Genomic DNA, 17,649 nt, shown 5'->3' on the forward strand with positions numbered 1-17,649 from the left:
TCATATATGCCTCGCTCTAAATTAGCTGGGGATGTAAACAGCCCGGATTCCAAACCATTGGACGTCTCACAGCATACAGATTAGCATCATGGGCATAGAACTATCCACCTTCAGAGGAGACGGAGTCACAAGGCTAGCATTAAACTCGGATACTAGATACGAATTCGCTAGAAAGGGCAACTATCGTTTTGACAAGAACTATGGCAAACTGGATAGAAGCTGACAAAAAAAAAAATTTTATACCTCATGTGAGATAAAATGTCACAGGCTCAATGATGCCGATATTGAGTTCTTTTTCCCCCCAGTTCGCTCATTGCAAAAAGAGTAACATTTATGATAGAGCAGACAGAGACGAAATATAAGTACACATGCCACATTTAATATATGCCTTAGTGGGGAACAATTTGAAATAATTAAGCAAAATGCTGTCCTTTTAATCTTCTGCAATACAGCATGACCATCGCTTTGAACAAGTTAGCAGCTTCCCAAATCTTATTTTTTAAGTGTTCTCTAGGACAACTGTGAACACAAAGTTCTCTCTCTCTCTCTCTCTGGCTGTGTGTGTGTGTGTGTGTGTGTGTGTGTGTGGCATGGAGTGGGTGTTTATTTGTTTTGCATGTGTTTGTGTTCACAAGTGTGTATATGGTGTGGGTTTGCATATGTGTGTGTTCAGATGTGTATGTAGTATGTATGTGTGTGTGTACGGTTTGATGTGTGGTTGTGTATGTGTGTGTATGTGTTTGTATGTGTGTGTATGGTTTGATGTTTGATGTGTGGTGTGTATGTGTGTTTGTATGTGTGTGTATGTGTAAGTATGTGTGTATGTGTGTGTGTGTATGGTGTGATGTGTGGTGTGTGTGTGTGTGTGGTGTGATGTGGTGTGGTGTGTGTATGTGTTTGTGGTGTGGTGTGATATGGTGTGGTGTGTGTGTGTGTGTGTGGTGTGATATGGTGTGGTGTGTGTGTGTGTGGTGTGATATGGTGTGGTATGTGTGTGTGTGTGGTGTGATATGGTGTGGTGTGTGTGTGTATGTGTGTGTGGTGTGTGTGTGTGTGTGTGTGTGTGTGTGTGTGTGTGTGTGTGTAACTAAGCTGCCAGTATTTCCATGCCCAATTTATTATGGAGAAAACGCACAAATAGAGAGCAATAGGAGCATTCTAGCAGATTTAAAATGTATACTAAAACAGTGTAATATTTACCGGCTGCAGAAAAGTACTATAATCATCCCATTTAGAGATATTACTGATGAAATAACAGCAGCAATCAAACGTATGTAACTATGTAACTATTTAAACTCCTAACAAAGGCTTTTATTATGCTATTAGCAGTAAATGGGCAACACCCATAAAATATCACTTAATATCACCCCCGATAAGAGTTTAAGTACATATAGCCATTGTTATGTGAAAAAACATTATTTTTGATACGTGACAGCTTGACAGGAATTAATTACCACACCTGCCTCAAACCATTAGCTATTTCATTCAAACCAGAAAAAATAATATTTATGTGGCCACTGCGGATCACGATGATCAACACGATCTTTTATGTAATCCTTTTGTACTCCCTCACGTTTGTTATTATTAACAAGGAAAAAAATGAGACAGGGAATGTGTGTTTTTGTTTTGCAACAAAGCTTTTCTGACGATGACTAACTTCTTCCTTTGAACAGAAAAAGCCCCTTTACCTAACTCATGCACGCGCAAATATATTCTTTACATTGCGCATAAAGCAGGGAAAAAAAGGTTTGTTTGGTTCTTGTTTTGTTTTGTTTTTAAACCCATAGGCCTTATGCCAGAATTAAAGCCAACGTGGGCAGGGTGAGCCCACAGAAGCTGCCAGGGCGCTGTTGATTCTTATTTTCAATTTCTTATAGCTCATCTGCTCTCAAGGAAGAGAAAGCGTCATCTCTTGCAGCCATATCCACAGCAGATCTCACTTGAAAGGAAGCGGAGGGAAGGATCTGGCATGGACGGGCATCTCTGCCATTTCCAGCACCATTGCTGACTATTTATGTTGGTGCCAAAGGATGACTCCGGTGAGATATTTTAACACGAAGCCGTGCCTTGTAAATCGCCTGAATGGAGCTGTGTCAAAACACCTACCATAAATCAGAGGTTTTAAGACCAGTATTTCTTGTTTAAACATGTTACCTGCTCAGCAGAAGCACTTGTGTGAACAGGCATAGATTAATGTGTGCTAAGCAGAGGCATTTTACCTCCACATGTATAGAGCTATAATTTAACAGGCCTATTATTGTCAAGGTAATTTTGACAGTGCTGTATTATACTTGTTAAAATGTGCATTTAGCACTAACTCCAGTGGTCACTGGGACTGAATAAACACACGGGTATCCTGCAATTAGATTTCTTCTCTATTGAGGACTTTCTTCTCTTGCTTTCCTGGCAAAGGCAAGGTGTGTTGACAATTGATTTAATAAATGCTCCAGCGAGACAGCCTTTCTGATGGTACAAACCGCTCACTGTGTGGCTTCAACTCTCTTCACTTCTCCAGGACGTTTTTTTTTTTTTTTTTTTTTTTTTTTTTTTTTTTTTTTGGCAAACGTACCTGGATTCTGAGGACTCCCTTTCTGGGCTGGGGAAGGAGGACAATAGTGAGACCACTGACAGCCCTCCTCCCAGCCCCTTCCAGGATACACAGCCTAAGGCAGGGTAGTTTATGTTTGTGATGTCATCTACCAGCCCAGTTCCCACTGGATCCAGCTGTGACTCTTAATCGGCACGCTATCTCTAGATTTTTTTTTTTATTAGGATGGGAATGAGAGGGTCTAAAAGTCTAGGACTATTAGAGACGTTCTCAATTAAATATAATTATACTATTTAAAATGTATATTTAAGTAACAGAAGTCAGTGTATTTCTTTTGCCCCCCGTTTTCCAGTATTTTATTTCTCACACACTTAACCAAAAATGGTGACACAAACTGATACTTTTTTCCTACACTTTGTAACGCACACACACAGGTGCATACGCAGCACTGCGGAAAAGTCTGTCATGTGAATGAACATATAGACCACCACCCAAGACGAACTCTGCCTCCCAGAGAAAACAGGCAAGCACGTCAGCCAGCACCAGCAACTCTATTTCTCCCAGGCCGACTGACAAATTAAGGCCAAGTGGGTATGTCTATGAATCTGAAGTTAATGCAGCCATCCACACTCAGTGTGACCAAAACTGGGCAGCAGAAGATAGGACCACTACTGGCCACTCTCCTGTCTCCAAAAGCAAAAGGGGAGGCTGGGTGACTACATAGAATAAAAGGGCTGTGGCCTCAGACATCATCGTGGAAATGAAACCCAAGCTCCCTCCCGCCCCCAACTCATGCTTTCATGGGAAAGCAACAGTAAGTCAGACTGACCCTGTAGGAAATAAAATCCAGTCAAGAGCTCACTTTCTGCTTATTCCAGAGTCTAAATCCAGAAACTCTTGAGTGGGAATCAAAATCCCCTGAAATGGTAGATGTTTTCAGGCAACATGTGAAGAGTTCTTTAACGCAGCTTAGACAACCTGGGCTTGTAGATGACTTCACCAATATAAACTAGGCTGAATTAGACCGTGCATCCCGGAGGTGCCGAAAGGTTTGACTAAATCGGTGGTTTGACTAATGTTCCCTTCGCAATAAATGGCAAAAAAAAAAAAAAAAAAAAGCCTTTTAACATTTTCTGTCGAGTCTCACAAGGGGCACAGACACAAACTAGGAGAGGGGAATTTTCCAAGAAAGCAGTAAGAGCAACCCCAAGTCTTCCCTGCAGTGCTCTGGGGCTCTGCCCCTGCAATTCTGCAGCTCATGCTGCCCTCTTGTGTTCAACTCTAAAAGGAGCCCGGCTCCTGGCAAGGAAAACCTGTTGGGTTTCACTGCATTAACACCCTCGATCCAGGGTCTGTGTGGCCTGTTTATTAAGATTTTCTTGACCTGAAGTGCTAACACAGAAGGTCAGTGTTGATGTGGAAGATCAGGGCTGCAGCTGAGATCCAAGGCCCTGGGACAGATGTAAGGGCTAACCCCCCCCCCAAAAAAAAACACCTCAAAGGAGAAAGGGGTGGGAGAGGAGGGGGCTGAGAAGGGAAATAAGTGAAGAGGAAGGGGGAGAGCTGGCTCTTGGTAATCTAAGGCCAACACCGTTTTGGTTCAAAACTGGCCCTAACTATGAACTTGAATCAAGATTACACAGTAATGGCCCATATTGTATAAACCCACCTACACTAACTTTGCACACTCACACACGGATCTCACTGGGAGAATAGTGTCACATCTTATGACTTAAGAGAGGTGTGGGCCTTGGCTATCAGCCTATAGGATGCAGACGCTGGTTCTGCAATGTCAGCAGGCAGAAGGAGCCTGTACCTTTAGGGCTGACCCCACTCTCTCCTTTAGATAACACTCAGTGAACTTGGGACAAAGGCTCGGGAGCCAGTGTTTCAAGCAGCCTCCATGGAAAGCCTGCATCTGTGGACAAGGGCAAATGCTACCCGCTGATCAGCTCCAGAGGGGAGGTCTGGGAGGACACGGGCCAACAGATAACACTCCTGGGTAGAGAGCATGGCAAGTCCTATGACTGAAAGACCAAGACCTGTTTAAATCCCAGCATCCGGTCTCCGAGAACATTCTGACACAGGTAGAAACCAGAACACACGGAAGGGCCAGATCTCGGATCCCAGCTGGTTTAAGACGCATCAGAAGTGGTGAGAGGCTCTGTAGGGGCAGAGCTATGAGGGTCCACCTCACTTCTGTACCAATGTCCTCCTGTGTCTCACTTGCTAGACACTGGATGCTGACAAACATCTTCCTAATCTCCTTGTGCTACCTAAAATCTGGGAGGATGCCGGGATGCAGCGGTGGTGAGACAACTCCAGCTGATCTCAGGGGCTCCCGAGAGCTGTCTCTGAAGGAACACCTTTTAAAGACATGTTTCTGGTGTCTTTACATTGCTCAGCAAACATGCATGCTGTGTAACCGAGAAGGCATGACACAGAGCAGACACTTCCGTACACACTGTGTGGTACATAACCACTACAGTACATACGTAATTAATGGTATAGACTACGGATATCATAATCCATAGGCTTGTGTGTGTTATCTCTTCGCCATTTTAAAATGGGCAGAGGGGTTGGGGATTTGGCTCAGTGGTAGAGCGCTTGCCTAGCAACCGCAAGGCCCTGGGTTCGGTCCCCAGCTCCGAAAAAAAAAGAAAAAAATAAATAAAATGGGCAGAATTTTGCTCAAATGAGAACCTAAGTCTTAAAACATCTTAAAATGTGTTTTCAGTACTCCACTAAAAAGACTATGTTTGGGGTTCACTAAGGGCTCCGTTTTCATTGAAGAAAAGGAGTCCTGCCAATGGACACAGGACGGAGAAGCAAAACAAATGCTTCTGACTTGATATAAGATTAGTTACCCAAGATTTGGCTGGACCCTAAATCCCTCAATCAATAAGAAAATCGGTACCAGGAAAAGCGGATGGGTCTGGAACATGAAGCGCCTGGTTAGGAGGACCAGACGCAGAGTCAACACAGCACAGCCTGCTAAACGGTCCGGGTGTACGGATAGCTCTCAGGTTCTAGGAAAGCTGAGAGGCTACATCGCTCATAGCACCAAATCCTCCAGGTACCTCCTGACCACAGCCCCAGCCAGACTGTGTATGCCAAGCCTGGTTCACTGTTCTTTGGGCTCTACCTCGTGCCCAGAGTAGACGCAGTATCTGTGGGATTGATGCATACGTGACGGTTTCTGGAATGGCCTTATTTAAGTCTCACAACAGTCATGTAAAACAGGGAAGGGCAAGAACACTGAGCATCAGGACCTGTCGTTATACTCGTTCGCTGGGGACTGATGGTGGAGCTGGACCCACTTGAAGCATGGATCCTCTCTCACCTGCTTAAGTCTTAGTTTTTAATAAGATGGGGACAGTGCTCCCGTTTCACACAGGTGAATGCCAAGGCATGGGGAGACAGAGTACCTGACCTGTGAGCCCTGTCGTAGCCATAACCAGCAATTCTCACAGGGAGCTAGTGCTAAGATGGCCACCAGCGCTGGGGTCTATCTTTCTAACCAGCATACCCTACTTTGAAAATTGCTCATCTGATACAATCCAAATGCTCTGCCCTTGATCCAGCAGCTACTTAATGGCAGCCATGGCCATCTGTGTTCCCTACGCAACAGGTCCCATTCATTGATTACCTCCTGCATAAATGAAGCTGCCCCAAGCCCCCCACCCCCCATTGACCCCTAGGTGACCAGAGTCTGTGGTGATGACTAATACTTTCTAGGAATTTGGACCACGGAGCTTCCTGCAGAAGCAAGTGGGTCATGGGACCATCGTGGGGACCTCTATCCATTCGCGCAAAGACACTGAGTACATGGGAATCTCTTCAGCACGAAGACTCTTGTCAGGCAGCTGAAGAGCACTTGGAAGCCAGAGTCAAGAGAGCCATGGGCGATGGTAAAATAAAGAAGGAAAGTGGGGGTTGTCATTCATTTTTAAAACAGCGTTAAAGTCAATGACGTAGCACAAGCCAGAGTCATCTCAACACTTGTGAGGAAAAGGCAAGAGAGCTGTCATCGGTTCAGGGTCAGCCTGCGCTCCATAGTGACATTCAGTCTAGCCAGGGTTACAGTAGCAAGACAATAGAAAATTTATTAAAGGGTGACCACACTTTGGGGGTTTTAGATATATCTTCAATACCAGTCAAGTCAACCTCACAGTCAAATCCACAAGTCCACGGCAGGAACGGTACCCACCCCCCAAGACAAGAAGCAAGTGCACTACCCCTCATTTCCTGCTCAGATACCGTTCCTCCTGGTGAGACCCTTTAAGAGGTGGTATAGGCCAATGCTGCATAAACGCAGTACATGTCTTAGAAACTGTGCAACTACACTCGGCTCGCAAGTTACGCAGGGAGCTCTGTGAGACGCACGGCCACTGGATTCACAACTCATTCTGCAAACTGAATGTCTGGGTGCTGTTACACACCCACATGCACCGAGATAACTCTATGTGACGGACACTCAGGTTTCCCACTGTAGGAGAAAAGTATGGGGAAAGCTTCCTGCAGAGAACAAACAGACACGCAAGATGTCTCCTCTTTCAAAGACCGGAATGCCGTCAGATCCTCGAGGCGTGCGTGCGTGCGTGCCTTACCGGGGACCTCGGCAGCTGACTTACCTATTGGATTTCTATCGAAGAACAACACCGGTGCCTTCAGGATCGACTCGAACATCCTGTTGTGCAGAGTCTGGGAAGCATTCACAAGGACATAGAACACCAGCAGGGATCTCGCTATGCCAAAGAGGACTGTGACCGCAGTTAAACCTGAAATAAAGGAAGATCAGGATCTGGAGAAAAGGGGACACTCCATCTCCTTCAACAATGCTACGGTAGGTTATGCAGTTCTTAAAGATAGCTCTGGTTTTTTCCATACACGTCCAGGTGCCAAATAAATACGATGCACGTTTATAAAACACACAGATAAAACCTAAAGTGTTTTTTTTCTCACTGAATGGAAAATAAGTATGCGGGGGTGGGGCGGATAAAGCATAAACTGCGGGCTTTAAAAACGAATTGCACGTCCTACTGAAAAAGCTCGGAGGGAATGTTTCTCCCTCCATACCCCAGCTGTTATTTACAGGTCCCCAAACCTAACACTGGGGTGGGTTCTGATGCCAACATGGGCGCTCGCAGGGAGGATGAATTTGAAAAGACCGCCTTGGGTTGCACAGAGGAAAACTTTTGAATGGCAGAACTGTGAGAACATGACTCGTGCTTCCACACGAGATAGCTGAATAGCCAAGTAATCACTCAACCTGTGTCCCACATAAACATCCCGCATTTTAAAGGGGCAGTGTTTAAACTATGCATTCAACTCAGGCACTCCTGTAAAACCACCCTGCGCAGATAGGTGTGTGTGGTGAGACGCCACATCTTCACACACAGCGGGCAAGCGCTCTGCCTTGAGCTACACCACCCATCTCTGCTCCCCTAGTATTTATTAGCTTTCAGCTCACATTGCTACAAAGACTGGGAAGAGCTGATGTGGTAAACAAGAGTTGCCTTTAACTACACAGCTCTAACCCCGGGAGCTACACCGGCCTCTTCCTTGGCCGCCCATCCTACTTGAGTGCATAACGGATCTATGTCCCTTTAGGTTTTGCATAGCCTGCCAGTGGGGATGGTAACCAGTTAATGGGTTTAGGTTTCTTTGCAAGAGTTCAACAGAATAAGTCCCAAACCTCGGCGAATGGGTTCTAGCAGATAATTCTCTCTACCCAAGGAAAGCCTGCGTGAGTGTTTCCTGTGGGAACTCTTGAAATTTTAGACGAGGATTTTCTTTCCTAAAAGTGATTCTGCACGCATTTCCAGGCGCTCTTGTGAAAACAGAGTATACGGCGTTACTATTGGTCTGGCAAACGAAATGTTAAATTAATCACACAGTTGGGGACGTGATAGCATTGTTGGTCTCCAGGTAGGAAAGAGAAGGAGTTTTAATTCCTACACACTGGGTTTCTCCCTGCTTAGCTTCCCTCTCTGGTAATTAGTGAAGCCCGAGAGACGAGACGTATGCTGTAGGGAGCTTTGCGTACCTGTGAGGGGATAATGGTTTTATTTGGGGGCCTCGATGCCAGAGGATTCCATCCACGTTCAACAAAGGCCTGTGATTATTCAGTAAGAATTGGAACAATCCAAGCCGCGGGGTGGGGATCCGTTTCTAATCCGCCTGCCCATCCTCGTAATAATGATATAAGATTTAGCTAAAGCGACCTATTAGAATAGACAATAGCCAGGCATTTCCAGTGGCTGGTTTTCCGAACTCTCCATCCGAGTTTAACTTTCAAAATCCGGTACAGAGCAAATTAAGAGCCTCCATTCATCCTCTTTTCTTCTGGTAGATTTTTTTTTAAAAAAAAATAATTATTCTAATTAATTCACAGAGTAAATGTGACTGAGTCCCCTAATCTGCTAAGACGGTGCTGAATTACTCCTCGGAGCTCTGGTTACCCGCACAGGCTCACCGTGAGCACCTCAGGCCCTCATGCAATAGTCCAAAGGACGACACTCTACCTGTGTAAATCCCTAAGTACCAGCTGAGATCGAGGGTCCCGGTTACATTCCCGTTCGCGTTTTTGGTGTCGTTCAGGGCACCTTGCCTATTCGCCCTATGGAAGGAACACGGGATGGAAAAAGTTAGGAAGGTATAGGTTGGGTAAAAACGAAACAAAAGGAACCTCAGCGTAAGAACAATGTCTTAGGCCAGAAAGCAATTCTCGGCTCACACAGTGCTTTAATGCATCTGCCTTTTCAGTTTCGAATCTTCCCTTTTTCTCTTCGGGTGACTACCGGTTAAAAGAGAAGACCCGACAGACCCTACCGACAGACCCCACCTCTTCCTAAAACTCAGGGCAACATGAAGCCTCCGGTGGAGCTACCTGGGGATCATACAGCCTTTAATTCAGACCGGAAGAACTCACCAGTGGGAAAGCCACCAGTCCTGAAGAACGTAGAAAACCTGTGGAGGGGAAGCAAGACGGAGTTGGCACGACGAGTGACTTCCGAACTCGAAACTCAAAATTACTAAAGACGCGGGAAGGCGGAGGAGGCTTCCAGAGCATTAGGGGGGTCCACTGGCTCAGGTCTGTGCCTAACCCAATTCCCAGAGAAGTCATCGGTAAGCCCTTGTAAGGAAACCTCACTGTTTTCCTCTATGCCATCCTCGACTCAGGTTTGCAACACTCTGGGCTGCTCCCTGCCCGGCAGCACTCCCCACCCCCACTGTAAACCCCAACGGAACGGCACGGAGCATGGAGCGTGTAAATACCATGGGAGGGCATGGGTGTCATTATATACCTGACCCATCAGGTTAAGCAGAACGAGGAAAATAATGAAAAACCAGGATGCGCCTGCAGAGAAGTAGTTCTTGTAGGCCTTGAAGCCGATTCTCCCTTCTGAACGGCTCTCCTCGGGTTGAGCTGCCTGAGTATTCTCTGCCTGCGAAGGGAAGAGGAGCCTTCAAGCGCTGACTACTGAGGACGGACGATGCAGGGAAACGGGAAACGGGCAAGTGTGGGAGAACAGGTTGGCCATGGAGGCTTAGCCGGGGGAAGGCTCTGAACTCAACAGCAGCGCCAAAGACAGCAAGAACAATGGCCGGATGGTTCAAACTGCTAGCCAAGTGAAGTAGCTGCGCTGAAACGCTACGACAGAGGGAGGACAGCACGTCCACTTACACCGGAATCACCCAGAGCTCTCAGGTTTGGAGACTGAGGGCGTGGAGAGCAAAGACAGCTGCGTACATAGTCAGACCTGATAAGTTTGGGTTCTGCACTCACAAACTGAAAATGTTCAGAGGGGAACACAGTCGTCAGTACTGAACATGTGTGGATGCTTCTCTTGGCTGAGATTCCCTAGTAATTCCATGTATCAAGTGTTGATACAGCATTTATATTGTACTGTGAGTTATAAGTAGTCTAGAGAGGCTGTGAAAGATACAAAAGTACCCAGGTTACCTATACATACGCTGCTTTGACATAAGCAACTTGAACTCCCTCGAACCTTGCTATCCTTGGGGGTCCCAGACCCAAACCCATGCCAGGCCAATGCCAAGGGATGACCTACCTCCCTCCCTCCCTCCCTCCCTCCCTCCCTCCCTCCCTCCCTCCCTCCTCCCCTTCCTTCCTTCCTGAGACAGGGCCCCAGGCTGGCCTCAAACTCAGTGATCCTCTTGCCTCTGCCTCCTGAGTGCACCACCAGGTGGCCAGGCTGACTTTCTATCTAAAGGAGTACTGGTGTGTACTTGCTTGAAAGCCTCTGGTGTGGTGCAGACATATGAGCTAAAGATCTACAATGGATCTAAGCCGACTACTGGTCACTCGGTCATGAATGAGATGTGGCCCTCAGACTCATAAGGAAGAAAGGGAACTAACTCTAAAGGTCTGTCGTGGGCTACGTTACCAGCTCTGTGTCCTTGACTAAGAAAAAAAGCATCAAAAGGCCAAGTAACTCCTGTCAGCCACCTACGTTGTCAATGTCCTACAAATAACTAAACGTAGTGGATGTGTCGTGAACACAGCAAGACCCTAAGACAATGGTACCATCAGAAAACACAGATACTTACATTGTGATTTGTAACAGTAGCACAATTACAGTTGTGAGGTATCAATGAAAATAATTTTATGTTTGGGGGAATTTTATGACACGAGGAATGGTACTAAAGAGTCACACAGCGTAAGGTCAGTTATGAAGCACTGCTCTAAAGTGTTCTTTATATTCATTCTCTGGATGCAAAAGCTAAGATTTGCCTGTGGTAAATCCTAAACTTCAGACGTCCACCAGTCACGCAGACCTTTGGAATTTCTCGTGGCGTAGCCAGTCTAGATGTCTGTGAGGTCCTCCCCTACACCCAAGGGCAGGCTGCAGCCAGGGCGGTTCCCCTACCCTATTGGCAGCTTCATTCTTACCAATGACATTTCATAACACCTTAGAGTCACAGGTCGGACTCCAGGGCAAATGCAATTGCCACCAGCAGAGCTAACTAAAAGGATTACAAGGTCTGTAAGAGCAGAAAAGAACCAGGTTACACGAGATGAACTCACATCTTGGGCATCTGGGACCCCGTCTTTCAATGAGGGTCTGGATGACTGTTGAGACCAAATCGAGGCCTCGGAGAAGGTTCGGTTCCTGAGTGTCGGTGTTCCTGGGACAGGGGAGGGCTCTGCTTCCTCATTTTCCTTCTTTAGCAGGGAACCGAAATCTACACCAGACTTCAGAAACTCGGTGTAAGTCCCCTTCTGCACCATTTCGCCCTAAGACAAAAGGAATTCCAGGGGTAGATATTTGTACTTGATAACTCCAACTGGCCAACGTCAACTCGACAAAGTAGCTGGCCTTAAGTTGTGACTGCTCTTGGGTCGGCAATCCTGGTTGACAAGTATGTAGTAGCTCGACTTAGCCACCCAAGTGAGAACCCTGCTGTCTGCCAAATCCTAGGTGCTCCGCGATATAAAACCAACTTGTCGTTGACCCAATAATGATCCAAACACAACAGACACTAAAGGAAGCAAAAGGCGTAGACGGTGAGAGAACCCACAGTTAGGGGGCGTCTAGTGAGTATCTCTGCTCACACAGGATGAACTTACCCAGCCTTAGCTGGCGCCCCCTCTGGGACAAGGCAAGTGCAATCTTCCTTGTCTTAGACCAAAACTTGCGGGTTGGGAATTTAGCTCAGTGGTAGAGCGCTTGCCTAGGAAGTGCAAGGCCCTGGGTTCGGTCCCCAGCTCCGAAAAAGAAAAAAAAAGAAAAAAAAAAAAAAAGAAGCAAAACTTGCCCACAAATGTAAGAACCTCACCAAAGACCCAACATCCCACATAACATCTAATCAGGTGGTTTCTTCCTGACCAAAGGAAGTAATGTGCAAACATCTTCACAATAGTTTATTCCATGAAGAGAGACACAAAGGATTTGTCTAAAGTCACAAATGAATACTGGGGCGAAATCCTGGGGATGCTGAATCAAAGGGGTGAAGTGAAAATAGGTCACTTCCTCCTGGGCCCTGGGCCCCACCTACTCATCTGTCCTCCCCCTCTCCATCCTGCTCAAGGTGAGCCACAGAGGAAACCCCCAGTGCTGCTGGGTTGCAGCTACCTTGTCCTGTGGCACATAGAAGGTAAGACTCCATTTGTAGAAGGTAAGACTCCATTTGCACACTCGTTAACGTAATCACACCCTTCCTCCCAGGATCAGTTAGACTCCTGAGGAAACTACTGGTACACAGGGCATTTCCTGAGAATACAAGCTTTAAAAACTCAGAGAGGGGACCAAAGGGGCTGCCATCCTCTGTGCTGTTAGACCAGGGCCAGACTAATAATAAAAGCATGTCCTCGTTTCTCCAGGTCCCTGTTAGTGGGTGAATAAACTGAAAATAAAACGCTCGATATGCAGGAGGCAGGATCTCAGAAAATCGCCAGGCAGGTGACCATTTACTACTTACTGACTCTGCAGGGAGAATATTCAGCTCTCTGCACCTGAAATTAATTGTTTTCCAGCTTGAGGAATCTGAGCGCCTCTTCCCAGGGGGATAGGAAACGGCTGACACACTAGGTCGTTGCTGAGGGGGTAGTCATCCTGCCTTCTATAATCTTCTTTGTGGGGAGAATCTATTTGACGGGGACTTTGACTGGCAGCTTCCTCACCTCTCTTTGGTTAAGTACCAAGCGTTAAGTACCAAGGAGGCACTAGAGGACCTCTGTAGGGTCTCTACTGTCACCACACAGACTCCACACTGTTCATCCAAACACGCCAGGTAATCTCCTTCTCTAGTGCCTGCCTCAGATGCCCCTCCTCAGGTAAAGGCGTAGCAGCCTTATTTTCCTGTCAGTGTCCCGTGAGCCTCATCACCTACTCTGAGTGGAATGGAGGTCCTAAGGTGGCAAGGGATCATGGAACATGCTTCTGAATCGTGAATCAGCGCTCGAAAGCACTTGTGCAGGGTACCGTCAGGTGGCCACAGTGGCCAGGCAGCCCTGAACGGGAGCTACTCACACGCTCACTGTTTTTGTTGTGAAAGATACTCTTTAGGCAAATAGTAGATGACAATCCAGGATATATGGGAGATAACTTCCAAATTATCTACTGTACCTTAGGTCTTGAAAAGACAAAACAAAAACGTCAAAGAACGCTGTACCTTTATCATCATTCATCTCCCTAGAGCAGCTTGCAAATTTGAGAAATTGATAATCTGTATGTATGAGGCCTAATGCAACTGACACGTCTGCTTCCTGCTAGGGTCTCCCTTGTTATTATCTGCCTGCCTGCTTCCTTGCTTGTTTGCTTGCCTGCTTGCTTGCCTGGCTGCTTGCTTGTTTGCTTGCCTGCCTGCTTGCTTGTTTGAATGCTTGCTTGCTTGCCTGCCTGCCTGCTTGCTTGTTTGAATGCTTGCTTGCTTGCCTGCCTGCCTGCTTGTTCGCTTGCTTACTTGCTCGCTTGCTCGCTTGCTTGCTTGCATGCTTGATTCCTGGCTTGCTCGCTTAAATGCTTGCTTGCTCGCTTAAATGATTGCTTGCTTATTTGAATGCTTGCTTGCTTGCCTGCCTGACTACCTGCTTGCTTGCTTTGCTTGCTCACTTGCTTGCTTCCTTGCTTGCTTGCTTAAATGCTTGCTTGCTCACTTGCTTGCTTGTTTGAATGCTTGCTTGCTCGCTTGCCTGCCTGCCTGCCTGCCTGCCTGCTTGCTTGCTCACTTGCTTGCTTGAATGCTTGCTTCCTTGCTTGCTTGCTCACTTGCTTGCTTGCTTTGCTTGCTTGCTTGCTCACTCAGTTCCTTGCTTGCTTGAATGCTTGCTTGCTTGCTTTGCTCACTTGCTTGCTCACTTGATTGTTCCCTTGCTTGCTTGTTTGCTCACCTGCTTGCTTGCTCACTCACTTGCTCACTTGCTTGGGGGAGTACAAATCTGGCTCTGAACTCTCTACATAAGAAAACCTTGAACTTCTGATCCTCCCATCTCTACCTCTGAGAATACAAAGGTGCACCAAGACATCCAGTGTATGTGTGCTGGGGATGCAACCCAGGCCTTTGTGTATGCCAGGCATACTCTCTTCCAACGGGGCCACATCCCCAGACCTCATATCGATATCTCTAAAAGTCCTTTGGATATCTTCAAAGATGTGAACCTCACCTCTAGGAAACAGACGTGAAATTAAGGGAGGGAAGGGAGCTTCCTAGCTTCCTGAGGAGTCCCTGGAGAACAGCCTGATCGGAAGCCCCAGTTTCAACACACCTGAGGTTCTAAGCTGGTTCAGTAGACATCTAAGTTACTCACACCCATGACGTGCCTTCAAGAAACCTGCAACCTTGCTGTTGGGTCTGTTTTACTTTCTTCTCAAGGGCATTTCTTTCTCTGAATGCCATTGCTTAAAATGTGTATTAAAATCTCCTAACAAACTCTGAATGTGCTTTTAAAAAAGGGAATTACTGGGGTTGGGGATTTAGCTCAGTGGTAGAGCGCTTGCCTAGGAAGCACAAGGCCCTGGGTTCGGTCCCCAGCTCCAAAAAAAAGAACCAAAAAAAAAAAAAAAAAAAAAGGAATTACTTACATCTTTTAGTATGAGGATGTGGCTTGCAGCTTTGAGGTACTGTAACTGGTGAGTCACTAAAATGGTGATCTTCTCGTGCAAAGTCTGGCAGATACACCTGCAAACGGAAGCCACCGGAAGAGAAAGCACATTAGCAGGGCTCTCCCAACTGCACACAGATGCCCAAGCCATAGTGAGAAAAGGACAACACACTAAGAGTGTGGATTTTTAAAAGATGTTTAAAGACAAATTAAATACTGGAGAGAGAGCAGTTAGCGTTCACTGCTTTTGCAGAGTAACCAAGTTCTCTTCTCACCGCCCACACTGGCAGCTCACTACGGCTATAATAACTTCTTCTGGATTCTGAAGACACATATACGTACGTGCATGTAACCACAGAGACACACCTACAGAATTGAAAAGTCATAGAAACGACTCTTAAAAATCACATACAAAAATTAATTAATAGTCTGGGCTAAGGGTTCAAGCCCACTAGCAGGCACCTGAGCCCTTCTCTAACGAAGTTTGAAAATCGGACAATGTAAAAGGCTAGGGCTGCTAATTTTACTTCGGAAACTCAGTTTAACAATTATGCAAATGCATGTATTATATGACCCAAAAAATGAAATTTGTATGGCCCTTGATAAGAGCAGTTAAACAAAATAGGATACAAAAACACAACTAAAATTCTTGTTATCTTACTGCGATATGGGAATTGAAGACGTACATCACGTGAAAATGTGGCTATATCTTGCTTAGACGGCCACATAGGCGAGTGCTTACCATGATCAATAGAAATTGCTAGGAGCTAGGGATAAAACTCAGTTGGCCAAGCACATGCCTAGCATGTAAAAAGCCCTGGGTTTGAAATTCAGCATCACATAAACTGTGGTTGTGCATCTCGGCAATCCTAGTACTGAGGAGGTGAAGAAGGGAGGAGTTAGGAGTTCAAGGACATCCTCCTCAGTATAGCAAATTTGATGCCAGCCTGGGCTACATGATACTCTGTCTTAAAACAACATCATCATCAACAACAACAACAAAATGAATAATAAGAATAAAAACAAGTAAAGCCCTTAGAACCTCCGATACTTTTACTTTTACCGATGTGCATCTGCCAGCCTCTTCCTAAATAAGGATGGGTAGAAAAGTCAAAGAGGAGGCCACACCCAGTCTCTACACGATCCGACCCCACCCCCACTCTGGGAGCAAACTATCTTAAGGACGAAAACGTCCAAATCTTAAAAGGGAAGGCGTCAATGATGTCAGTGTACAACCTCTGAGGTTGTGAATGTTGCCTTCCAAGTGTATCCACATTCTCGCAGCAAGCCCAGGGGAGCCCGGCCTCAGCACACCCTCAGATAAGGAGCCGGCCAAGGCCATCACCCCTCGAGCTCCTACATTGGCAGTCCTCACCCAGAGCAACTGGCAGGGCTGCAGGCCATAACCTGGCAGACTTTGGCTGTCAGGTGGAGATCCATGGAAAGACGTGGACTCAAGCCCTTCAAATCTCTGTTTACCAGTCCCGTGAGGAGAGCCCAATGGGAATTGGGTCTCACCCTCCTCACCCCGTCCCTGTTTCTCTGCTTCTGGCATTTGGTCTGACGTGCTAGTTTTACAGCCGGCTAATGGGTGGCATCACTTGCCGAAGTCTTAAAAGGTTGCAGGGACTTGGTCTATCTGTTTAACCTCATCCCCAAGGAGTCTTGGGGAACTTGAGCAGGGGGACAGCTGTCCTTTCCAAAGTACAGGTGACTCCTGTAGAGCCAATCAGGTGGCCCAAGAAACCATCAGTCCAGAGATGGGACTGACCGCTGACCCATCCCAGGGTTTCTCTGAAAAGGCAGGCACCTGTAGTCTACACTTGGCAATACTTCAGCAAACCACATACTGTACTGGCAGGGCCAGGGCCAGGGCACTGCGCTGCCACAAGGGGGCAGTGGCCCCACCTCCAGGTCAGTTCTCAGGCACACAGGTGTTGGTACCAGGACTGAAACCTTCAGATTCTATTGGGCATATTTCCTTGTTAGGAATGAAGGACAATTCTCCCATTTTTGAGCCATTCTTTTGTCAATTCTACAAAATTGCATGTAACTTTATAAATATTTTTAAAAGATACAGTTTTGTAAATATTTAATATTCTGCTAATTTGATTTTGAATTGTAAATGTCAAGTATTCGGTTTTGGGGGGTTTTATGTTTTATTATACTTTGTTAAAAGGAAAAAATTGTACATTTTAGACTGTTTTTATGAGTAAATTTAATGTACGGAAAATAAAAATTTAAAAAACTAAAAAAAAAAAAAAATCTCTGTCTACTCTTACCTAGCTGGTTACTAAATCTCAGGGAACCTTCGTTTCTTCATCTCAAACCTAAGGCTGCTTCTCCGAGAAGATAGCTTTCATACTATTGGAGGGTGCTAGGCAAACTTCCAAAGAAGGGAAGCAATCCCCAATCCCACCCAGCAATGCCTATACACTATGACAACCAGCTCTGCCTGATAGCCTACGGGTGCAATAGAGGCGCTCATATCTAAGCGGGTGAACAGCCACTCTCTAATTGGACTGGAGGA

At 46.3% G+C, this 17,649-nt stretch overlaps 1 protein-coding gene across 7 annotated transcripts in view; it reads right to left on the reverse strand.

The window, feature by feature from the left end:
* The window catches only part of Abcc4 (ATP binding cassette subfamily C member 4), a 234,526-nt gene that overhangs the window by 109,155 nt on the left and 107,722 nt on the right, over positions 1–17,649 (reverse strand). For 6 of the 7 annotated variants that reach the window (XM_039092967.2, XM_039092966.2, XM_063273922.1 and 3 more), the window contains 6 exon segments: positions 15,100–15,196; positions 11,604–11,813; positions 9,859–9,999; positions 9,483–9,520; positions 9,076–9,170; positions 7,183–7,329 (listed from right to left, as the gene is read on the reverse strand). In XM_039092967.2, coding sequence (XP_038948895.1) covers positions 7,183–7,329; positions 9,076–9,170; positions 9,483–9,520; positions 9,859–9,999; positions 11,604–11,813; positions 15,100–15,196 — 728 coding nt within the window. 7 annotated transcript variants of the gene reach the window in all.

The sequence above is a fragment of the Rattus norvegicus genome, chromosome 15, assembly GCF_036323735.1.
Source record: "Rattus norvegicus strain BN/NHsdMcwi chromosome 15, GRCr8, whole genome shotgun sequence".
Classification (NCBI taxonomy): domain Eukaryota; kingdom Metazoa; phylum Chordata; class Mammalia; order Rodentia; family Muridae; genus Rattus; species Rattus norvegicus.